General features: G+C 45.3%; 2 protein-coding genes across 4 annotated transcripts; both read right to left on the minus strand.

Moving 5' to 3' along the window:
* Positions 1-1,304: 1,304 nt before the first annotated feature.
* Positions 1,305-4,360, minus strand: LOC123119190 (GATA zinc finger domain-containing protein 10). The gene is made up of 2 exons (XM_044538901.1): positions 4,091-4,360; positions 1,305-2,521 (listed from the first exon to the last, which is right to left on the minus strand). Exons 1-2 carry the CDS (start codon positions 4,172-4,174, stop codon positions 1,577-1,579), a joined length of 1,029 nt encoding a protein of 342 aa, XP_044394836.1. The 5' UTR covers positions 4,175-4,360; the 3' UTR covers positions 1,305-1,576.
* Positions 4,361-6,434: 2,074 nt separating this feature from the next.
* On the minus strand, positions 6,435-10,146 carry LOC123119191 (TATA-box-binding protein 2-like). 3 transcript variants are annotated; one of them, XR_006458509.1, is made up of 9 exons: positions 9,790-10,137; positions 8,869-8,956; positions 8,266-8,337; positions 7,749-7,799; positions 7,626-7,670; positions 7,445-7,537; positions 7,214-7,315; positions 6,963-7,133; positions 6,435-6,831 (listed from the first exon to the last, which is right to left on the minus strand). XR_006458509.1 is itself a non-coding variant. In XM_044538902.1 (9 exons), exons 1-8 carry the CDS (start codon positions 9,864-9,866, stop codon positions 7,059-7,061), a joined length of 603 nt encoding a protein of 200 aa, XP_044394837.1. In that variant the 5' UTR covers positions 9,867-10,146; the 3' UTR covers positions 6,435-6,831; positions 7,057-7,058. The 3 variants fall into 3 exon arrangements, 2 of the variants coding, with proteins under 2 accessions (XP_044394837.1, XP_044394838.1); XM_044538902.1 differs by having other exon boundaries at positions 7,057-7,133; positions 9,790-10,146; XM_044538903.1 differs by lacking the exon at positions 6,963-7,133.
* Between the last annotated feature and the right edge of the window lie 1,050 nt (positions 10,147-11,196).

Raw genomic sequence — 11,196 nt, forward strand, 5'->3', positions numbered from 1 at the left:
CACATGGCTCTGCCCTGCCCATGCAGCACATGGAATTTATTTCATCAAACAAACAGTAGTACAGTACTTCTTTATTTTGTTACAGGTACAAACTAGGGCAATCCTCCTGGATCAGCACAAAATCCATCCATGGCTTTTTCACTAGTTACTAGTACTAACTGCTGCAGCAGGGAAGGCCAAAGAAGGAAGAAAAAAAAAACTTTGCATGAGAGGAAGAATGGTGGACTGTGAGCTTGTACTACTGCAACTGCAAGCACACAAATGGGGAGGGGGGGAATTGGGGCCTCAACACAAGAGAGAAAGGCCCCCATGAGCTGAGCATGAATGATGATGCAAGAGGAAAGGTGGTCAAGACCTTTCCTTTCCTTTCCTTCACTTGTGGAGTGAGTGAGGAGGAAACAAGAAAGGACCTGCTGCATGCACCACTGACCTGCATCATGCTCTATCATCACCAGTGAGCATGAGTGAGTGAGTGATACAAAAGGTGTCTATGAATTATATGAGAGAAGGAGAGAGAGAGAGGCCCTTGCTGTCTGTGTCTGAACCTGCCTGCCTGATGCTTGCAGCAGGATTGTTTGTTACTTGGAGCCAGTCCGTACATCCGATGGAGTACTATTTGACTACCCCAGGAAGCTCAAGAACTGAATCTGTTGTGGCATTGTTGCCAGCAGTGCCTAGATTTGCTGCCACAACTCTTATCAGTGGTTTGGAAGTTCAGAGTCTGCATATGCATGGTGCAGGAAAGAGATGGCCCTGAGAGATTGCAGGGAACATCTACTAATCTGCAAATAGATGTTGGAACTATGTGGGACTTGAAGATTGCAGAAACAAGAAGAAAATATCTATCTCATTTGCACACCAGCAAAAGCACACCCCCAGCCCTCACAGGAAAATTTGATAAATCCAATGTAAACAACTGTGAGCATCAGCATACACAACACATGGACTCCAGTAACCTGTTGCAGCCTAGAAAATCCAACAACTAAACTAAACTAAACTCTGTTGCAGCCTAGAAAAAAGTCAGCAATGCCAGGATCACATGATGCAAAACAGCAATGCAGCAGGGCTGCTCAACTCCAGCCCTGCAAACAAAACCTGATCCAGTGTTTTTAGATGCATGTCAATGCTGTGTGTGAGCATGCATGCTGGGTAGAGAGCACTTCTCTTGCAAATCCAACAACTAAACTAAACTAAACTCTGTTCCAGCCTAGGAAAAAGTCAGCAGTGCCAAGATCACATGATGCAAAACAACAATGCAACAGGGCTGTGTTCAACTTCAGCCCTGCAAACAAAACTCGGAAAGGGGACAGGAAAACATAGCATAACATCGCGATATAATGGAGGGCATAATATTGTATCAACCAACCACAAGTGACGACGAATCCAGGACAAGAGAAATGGTTCTCTCAAGCGAAAGACTGACTACTAGAGCTAACAAGGAGTTTCAACTGAGACCTAATCGGATTTTCGCGTTCGATTCTTTCCTCCTGACTGATGATCTACATGACTACGGCCCAATGGCCTCTAAGACCCGATGCGACAGACTCAGGAGATGCTCCTGACCACCGGCAGAAGCTCACATATCCGAGTGTGAGTACTCGTGCTCGTGCTCGTTCTCGACACTCTTCCTCATCTGCATCACCTTCTTGTGGGAATTGGAGTGCATGAAGCTCACGAAGGTTGGGCTGTTGGCGGGCCTGTACTCCGGCAGCAGCCTGCCGGACTTGTACCTCACGCCGCACGCGTTGCATAGGGTCTTGGGCCCTAGAGGGCCGCTCCTCCACTGTGGCGTCGTGTGGGACAGGCAATGGGTGCACCGCTTCACTGGCTCCTCCAGTGGGACCTCCTCGTTCACATACGTCTTCTTAGTCCTCCTCTTGCCCTGCTCATCTACAAATGAAGTCTTCTTGATCCTCCTCTTCTCCTGCGGAGGCTCCTCATCATCTCCATAATATGTGGTCTTCTTGATCTTCCTCTTATCCTGCCCCCTTCCATGATCTTGTTCTTCGTCAACTTGTTGGCCGCAGCGCTCCAGTTTGATGAACCCGTTCCCTGCCTTGAGCCTCAGGCTACACGTGTTGCACAATAATGCCCCTGATGGACCGCCCTGCCACTGCTGTGGTGTTTGGTTGGAGTTGGACAAACAAACGCTACACCTCATCACCGCCTGCTCTTGCTTGAACTGCACAGTGTAGGGCTTATATTCTTCCTCGTGTTCCTGCTCCAGTTTTTGGACAAGTTCTTGGTCCTTGTCTTTCTTGGGGAGGATGAGCTCACTCTCTGCTAGCCAATGCTTCTGATCAAGTAGTAGTGGTGGCTCAACAATCAGGAAATATTCTTCATCACTATCTCTTATAACAGAGGCCAGGCTTCTCTTCTTTCTTCTGGGATTGGAAGATGAAGGATGTGGCAGGTTTGGGTTTACAGATGCTTGTTCCTCGGAGACAGGGTAGGATGCAGGGTTAGTCAAGCAGTCCTCTAAATAGATGGAGAGCCACTCTGTGCTGCTGTCTTCACTTTCCTGCAGATCAAAAAAGAGTAGCATGGCACGTTTAGACAAAATGGCCAAACTGATTGTCTAAGAATATATCACTAAATGGAATTACACAACTGCAAGGAAATCTACTTTTCATAGAGGTCCTGTTCTATGTTTTTGCCAAGAAACAAGCATGTGAGGATGAATAAAATGAATGGAATGCATAGGGAAGCCTTAATCGACTAGGGACTGCATTGGCAATATGGTTCCCAAGCAAAGAGTAGAAGTATGGAGTAACAAAATTTCCAAACAGATTACTGAATAAAACTACTATCGAAGAACAAACAGTCCTACAGTCAGCACCCTTTACTTTTTGAACTAATTCAAGTCCACACCATCAATCAATAGAAAAATTGCTTTGGGGGCATTCGCATTGGCAAGTGATACTTGAGTTCAGATTCCAATGGAAAATTAAGTTACTGGAACGAAACTAGAAGTCATGCTTTTACAATGCAATTAAACACCGTGGAGCAGAAACCACCATGGCAGTTTCTCACAACAGGATGCAATTAAACAGTTCAGTAGTCCACGAACTTCAGTCAAAGCTAAATATGAGGAACATAACTGATGCATTTCATAATAAGTGATGAGATGGAAATATGTTTCCTTGAATCCTTCAAGGAGTTACAGACCAAAACTGAAGAACCCTTCAGGCAAAATTGAGATGCCGACTGCCATTGTCACCGTTTCTAGTCCTAAAGTTTTCCACCCAAATTGATAGTACAAAAAAACCACAATATCTCTGTCACAATCTTGCATACGCATCCTCTCACAGCGGCCAAAAGGATATTAACAGTGGATGCGCCTATGCAATGACAATGACAGGAGGGAAGGAACATATGCACATCGACATTGATTCAAGACACGCATTGCTTTTCCTCTTTCTTCCGTGACATCACAACGAAAGGGAAACATAAATACTTTTCCCCAATGGATAATTGAAAGAACGTGATGAACCTGACATGAACCCTAGTAAGGGGATAAAACAATTATTGCACGGTGGCTGAAAAAAAATCCCCCCTCGCCGGGCGGCAGTTACCATTGAATTGCTGAAGAAATTGAAAACCTCTTCCCTCCAACCAAAGCAATATTCTCCTAATAATAGACACAAACGTGAACAGAAGGATTCCTCCACGGGAGAGGACCAAAACAGTAAAAGCAACACAGGAACAGAGCCGCCATTTCTTTTTTCCTCTGTGTTCCAAACATTCAAGAGGAATTTCATCCTAAAGGGAGCAAGAAACCGGCGAAACCACCTAGGGTTCAAGGAATTGCACATGAACCAACCTAAACCCCCATAATTCTTGAACAGGCGGCGGCGGCGCCTAAACCCCGCAAAATATTCCTCTGCAGAAGCGCAACCCAGAAGACATCCAAGAAAGCATTCAAAAACCAAGAACCCCTGGTCCGCCGACGCCTTCCCTCGCAACGAAGCAACCAAAACCCCCGGTTCTTGGCCGGGGGGAACCTGGGGGAACAAGTCCTATTCGCAGGGGAACAAACAATCAACCGGAACAAGCGGGGAAGAGGGGGGTGGTGGGAAAAGAAACCGACCATGGCGGGCTCCTGGGGGAACATGTCGCCGAGGGCGGCGGCCGCCGCCGCCGCCGCCGCATTCGGCGGGTGGTGCACGTCCATGCCCCGCCGCCCCCAAACCGGAGGAGTGGAAAGAGGAGATAGAGAGGGGAAGAGAGCGGAGGGGAGGGAGGCCGGGTAGGGATTCCGCAAGAGCTTTCTTTTGTTTCCCAGCGGAGGTTTTTATGGGGAAGAGGAAGGAAAAGAGAGCGCGTTGGGGTTACGATTGAGGGGGGAAAAGGGCCGGTTTTTACCGTGTTGGGAGGACAAGGCCCAGCAAAAAGTTGCCCTCTTTGCCCCTTTTTGCTTAGCCCTGAGGTTTTAGGGTTTGTTGTTTACAATGGACTCAATGCTTTCGTCGGTTGCCCACAACAGGGTTCAAAAAGGAAAGTTTTTTTGTTTGGGTTTATGTGTGTATGTGTGTGCTTCACATGACAATTGTGTTTGGGTTGTTGTGGGGTTTATCCATCCACATGAGAAGATAGGATGATGATACTGTGAGGTTTATCTTGAGGGAGAAAAGATTTCATGGCAGGTTAAGCAAAGAGAATTTGTTGATTATGCAAATGCATCTAATGGTTATGTTTGGGTAAATTTGACATGATTAAATACTCCAATTGGTTATTGTGCGGTTTTGTATCTCATACGACAAGATAACAACATTGCGAGGTTTAACTCGGGGAAAATCCATGGGAGGTTAGGGCACCTCCAACGTTGTGCATCGAAGCGCCGCTAAACGCCCGTACACTGTGTGTCATCCAACGTCATGCATGGAACGCTTCGCCGACCAGTCGCGCGTGTTTCAAAATTCTACTAACCAGAAGCAAATCTGGGGAAGGTCTGCAAACGTCCGGACAACCGCCACGTAGGCGTCCCGACACTCGCAACCCCCATAAAAACCCCATCCGGAGCGCCTTTTTTCTCACTGCGTCCCTCCGCCCTTGCTTTCTATCCGCGTAGTCCGAGGCTGGCGTCGTCGCTATACCACCCACTCCGCCACCCAGGCCTCGCTGGACCTCCACCGCTCCATACCGGGTGTCAGTCCCGACTTGCTGACGCCTCCCTTCCACCCCTGGTCCGGCCGCCGCCCAGCTACCCTCCGCCCCCTGCACATTGCGGTCCATGGTGGACACCACGCCCGAACAAGTGTTCGGCCAAATGTCGTGGCCCACTTTTATTGACGTTTTTGTTGTTTACTTTCAAGCAAGCAAGATGAACACGGGAACGCTTGAAGAATTTATCAAAATGCATCAACAGATTCGGCATTCAACCAGTGGGCGCTTCGGGATGGGGGGGGTGGGGGTCAACTAAAAACTTTGTTCGAATAAGTTGAATTCATATTTGAAATATTTTATTGGAAAACTTCATGTTTGGGTTGTAATATCAATATTTGAATTATTGTTGCATTGTAATATTTGCACATGATGATCATGGACGAAGGATGATATTTACCTTTAATAATTTTGAGTGCTTCGCATATAAGACATTTGGTGTACCAGGTTAGGTGGGCTACCGCTGTCCGTGGACGTTTGGGGTGTCCGATTTGACGGACGACATTTGAGATGCCCTTTAGCAAAAGGATTTTGCTAGATATGGTTGTGCATCCAATGATCTCTGAATAAATGTGCATGATAAATGCATTTTTAATTAGCAGCAAAATTGTTTAGTAGTACTATCAAAATTCCTTTTTTTATTTCAGATAAATCAGCACGATATAGCAATTTTTTCGATTATTACTTCGCCGAAAAGTTTCTTCTATAACGAGTAGACCATTATTTTTATTTTTACTATTATTAATGAATACCGGATTGGGATTCGAATTAAAATCCTGCAAGAATATATATATATATACAGTGGTATCTTGTCATGAATGAATTGAGGTTAATGGAGAAATCTGCAGCGCATCTTTGGTTCGATCTGTTGCTCCTTTGCCCTGTTTTGCATTACATTTATTCTTGTGTCGGCCGTATGAGCTAGGACAGAAACAGACCCCGCGAGACCTTTCAATTTTTTGTACTGGTTTCCCTCCCTCCCTTTCATGACACGCAACGCAACGCAAGCAGAGAGAGAGAGAGAGAGAGAGAGAGAGAGGGGCCACGCTTGTGTGAATTGCTCTTCATGCTGTCATGCATTTTTGTGAGCATGTGCAGCTCTTCTTGCTTTTGTGGGTTTTATAGCTTTACCATTGTTTTCAATTCTGATGATTCTGGTTGAAAGGGAGAAAAAGGCAAACATTACAGAATTTTTCAACAAATGTTAAATGGCCGATTTAAGACGTTATGTCCTTACAGGAATGCGACGACCAAGACGACACAAAGGGAAAGAAATAACACAAATTTTCCTCTTGCTATTTGGCTCAACATAAAGCCCTCCTTTTAACAGGGCGCAAACGCGTCTACAAGTACATATACATCAGCTGCCCTTTTCATCATCGGGAGAAAAAGGCTCTAGAATCCAGGAGCAAAATTTGCTTGGGTTTTACTCAACTTCCACAAGAGTGTTTCGAGTGAGGAACGATGACAGAATAGGCCTGCGACGATCAACCATGATCCATCACAAAAAGAAGACCCTAGTCGATTACGACAACAGGTACACTAAATCTGATGGACAGTATATGTATATAGGTTTTTCCACCAGAAGACAGGCTATGCCTAGACTTTGTGAGGTTGGAGCTGGCAGCAAGCAACAATATCTCCAATTCTGCTTACTTCCAAAGTCACCTGCACGCATAATACACGGCGTCCGCACTATTAGTTTCTGAAAGTAGCCACTCATCGCAGTCCAGCAAACACCGCAAACAAAATTAGAACAAGCACCAGAGGCACTGAGCAGCAAAAAGGGACAAAAACACCTTTAGTGGCCCAACTTGTCAATGGAACATGGCATTTCCTATCCTATTCCCAACATAGCAATGTCCATTAAACATGCACTCTCAGGAATTATACCATCATTGCTGCACTTTTCTGAACTCTGTCAGGACAGGATATATGTTCTCGAAGGCAGTGTATGTCTCTTCTCTCACCTACAAAGCAAATAGTTTAGACATACCATCATTACCGGGTAATAGAGAAACCCACAGGGCCACAGGAAAGGACTACCAACCTTTGCTCCAGTCAGAACAATCTTGCCAGAAACAAAAATTAGGAGAACAATCTTCGGCTGCCTCATCCGGTAAATCAGACCAGGAAATAGCTCTGGCTCATACTGTCAAGCAACCGTGTAAAATATCAGTTACAAAACAAGGAGATAGAGAAGTTCCAGGAAAGAAAGAAAAATACTTCACATGATAAAATAGTGCTAACAGAAACCACAGAATTCAACTTGGCAACTTACACTTGAGAAAGCGCCATGGGAATATGCGAGGCCCTCAAGCCTGATAGGGAATTTGACATCACAAGAGGCAACGATATTCTGGATCTTGAAGTCCTGACATTACAGAATTAACAAACGTTCAGCAAACAAACAATTATCAAGGGATGTGCATGAAAACTTTACACAAGAATGGGATAGGTACCTTGAATTTTGCAGGAAAGCCAAGCTTCTGGATTATACGAGCATACTGAAAACAGGAAAACATTTACAATTTGAGAACCTTTTCCCTCTGATATGTATGGAAGGAAAGAAAGCTAGACAATACCTTTCTAGCTGCGAGTTTAGATTGCTGTTCACTTTTTGCTCCAGTGCAAACCTGATAACACAGCAACAGTGTACTTTGCATCAGTGCGTAATTAGGAGGATAAGACCACTACCATATCTCCCTGGTATAACTATCAAATTCACTTTCCAAGAAAATGTTAACAGAGGCCACTGAATCAAAACAATTTTGCAGGTTTCCATTTAAGTGAATGTGATCAACTAGTGCCCAAGGAATTTTAATTGAACTAAAGTATCAATCCAATCTCAACAAATCTTTGCTTTATCTCAATGGCTGAAGATGATATTCAGAGGGTCTTTACTGATAAAAAACATTTATTTCTGACATATAGCTAATGAGAAAAATATGTATCGAACCCTAACCGCTAGTGTCCATGAGAAATTTGCATTGAATTCAGCAGTCGGATGACTACTGCAGTCGTACAATACCAGCTCCAACGTCATTAAATAATCAAACTAAGAACATATTCTGCATCAGATGTACATGAACTTGGCCTTACCATTTTTCCTGAAGCAAATATCAATGCAGTAGTTTTTGGTTCTCTTATCCGCATGATAACTGCAGCAAAACGCTGTTCACAATAGAAAATCAGCAAAGAGAAGCATAACATATATGCTGCTGAAATGCACCAAATGTTCATGGTCAAATGATTTGTTTTTACCAAATAAATTTTACACAACAGAAGAGATCATACTAACCTAGAAATGCTATTGATTATCACATACAAGTGCATGTTTTAAACAGCATTAACTTTATTTAGTAAATCTCTCTCAAACAAAAAACTTTATTTAGTAAAACGCAGAATAGAGCAGAGCAGCCATGTATCATCAATTCATAACCTTACCCTCATGCTAAAGCCTAAAGGTAGTAAAGTAGACAGTCTCAACTCACCATCGGATCAAAACTTATTTAGTAAGTTATTGTTCTCTAGTTTATCAGCAAATGAGCACAAAATCAGAAAGGTCCACAAAAGAACCTATGTACAGAGTCTCAAATCTTTTACCAGGCTATCCACTGTCTACACAGCAGGAACCACAAAGACATTCCTGTTATCAGAGAAAACAAAAACATCATGAAGAATGTGTTAGGATAATGATTTCACCTTGGGGTTATACTCTGCATTGCGTGCCTGGAGAGCTATTGCTTTCAGGTCCAATTTACAGTCCAGGTTGACCGTCGACACGATATTCCTGTTATCAAATCAAAACACAGGAAAGCAGAGTACACCCATCAGCGTTAAAATTTGGTACTTGGTGTAGGAAAAAGAGCCACATCACAGGACCAAGTTGGCACAAAGTGGATGACTTGGCATGCTAGACTAACTGCAGAGCAAGTAAACGTGGTCATTTTAATTTTAAAAGCTGGCAATGAACAGCGCAGAAAGCTGCACATCATTCACATTCAACTATCCATATGCAGCACTTGGTTTCCTGTCCAAACTGTTATTCGCACATCTCAGTGGCCTTTAACCCCACTCAATCCTCTAAAGCTCCATGCATATCCATTCCAGAGCATTTAAGCCACACCGTGGCACGAATTTCAAACCCGGTGACCCCCGACACGAGTTATGAACCCGCTGTCGTTTAGCATTCAGAAGTTCCATGCATATGCATTCCAGAGCATTTAAACCGCACCGTGGCATGAATTTCAAATCCGGTGACAAATTATGACCCGGCTAACCTTTATATTGACTACTACTACTTTTTATCTGAACCCAACCTCTCTACATTGGTTTATTAATGTATAAGTTTCCGGCAACCAAGCATCAAATTTACGATTTTCATTTAATCGGTCTCTAAAAACTCCTATACCCGTCCCTCTTTGGAATCCAAAAGCCCCAAACCAGATCGAACCGAGCTGCGCTCGTCCACCAAATCGACCGCGCCCAATTCAGAAACAGCTCGCTCTACCAAAGTCAACCCTGTCAAAGGGAGGAGGGACCAAGGGGCAAGGGGCGGCGCCGACCGACGAACCCAGCCCCGGGCGGGAATCCTGAGAGACGGGGACGGGGGGCGGGACTTACTGGAGCGTGGGGATGATGCCGGAGGGGTGCTTGGTGAGATCCACTGGCTCGCTCCCCTCCAGCGCCGCCTCCGCCATCCACCGGCCCCCGGAACCGCCCTCGCCCCCGCCGCCGTCCCTGGTCCCAGCCCCGGCCCCGCGGGAGGAGCCCGGTCCGGGCGCGCCGAGGGAGGAGGCGCTGGCGCCGGTGGGATTCTCCCGCGGAGAAGACAGAATTCGAAATCCGCGGTGGTTTTATAGAGATCGGGGAGAGGGGATCGGAGGAGGCTGGATCGTCTAGGGTTTGGTCGTCGGCCTTCCGCGAGGTTCGTGCGGGTTGGGGTTGGGGGTGGGGGTATGCGTTGGGGCTACGGGGAACAGGCGGTTGTTGCGGGGGGTTGAGTATTTATAGGCCCAGCGAGGGTGACCGGCTGTGGCCCGTCCGGAGGGCGAGGTTGTGTTCGATTTCGACTCGTATATGCAGCTCTCACCCGGAGACACAATTCGCAAGCATAGTACTTCTAGGTCGACGATTTAACTATCTAAATATGTAAATATGTAAATATGTATCATACGTAATAAAAAACATATATTTAAAAACTGCATCGATGTAGGAATTTAGTGATATATTTTTCATGATATATAACACATATTTAATTCTTCAAATCAATGACCTAGAACTACGTGAATGACTTATTCACCTAGACGGAGGTAGTAGTAACATATTTTTCCTGCGGGGCAATTTGCAGGGCACTCTTTTGAACTCACTTTCATCGACAGACGAAAACATATTGTTAAAAGGAGAGCGAGAACTAACACTCTCACCCACGAATTTGCCACTAGGATGTCAGGATGAGAAACAAAAGACCCGGAGGTTACCTGGAAGGATTATTCTTGCCGAGGTAGCTCGTCTTTTTTCTCAAAAGGTTGAAGGTTTGGTTTTGCTTTTTACCGATGCTTGAGCAAGTTACCATCATTCATATTTTGATAGAGCATTGCAATTCTCTTTTACTCCGGCATGTGGTTCTCTAATGATGCCTCAGCAAGTAACCCTCGCTTGCCTTTTCATGCATGCACGCACGCGGCCGCCTCCATTTTCTAGCGCTTTTAATTTTAAGTGGATTAATGGGTTCTTTGCAAACATGTATATAGGCTTGCTAAAGTACGCCTGCGCGCATTGTGGTCTATTGTACGCTCCGGCCACTTCGAGCCAACCGGCGCGCTAAGTAGCTAGACACGCTAACCAGGTGCAAGGCACGGGCGCGCGCATGTGTTACTTTTTCTTCCATATGCCGTTACCCTTAAACAATCCGGCTTCTCCGCGCGGGGTGACGCGACCCGTGCCTAATTAGGATGTAGCTTAAGGGCCTGTTGTGAACTTCTCTAGCTTCTCAAAACTCCACAATTTCAGCTTCTCATCTTGGCTTCT

Source organism: Triticum aestivum, chromosome 5D (genome assembly GCF_018294505.1).
Source record: "Triticum aestivum cultivar Chinese Spring chromosome 5D, IWGSC CS RefSeq v2.1, whole genome shotgun sequence".
In the NCBI taxonomy this organism is placed as follows: Eukaryota; Viridiplantae; Streptophyta; class Magnoliopsida; order Poales; family Poaceae; genus Triticum; species Triticum aestivum.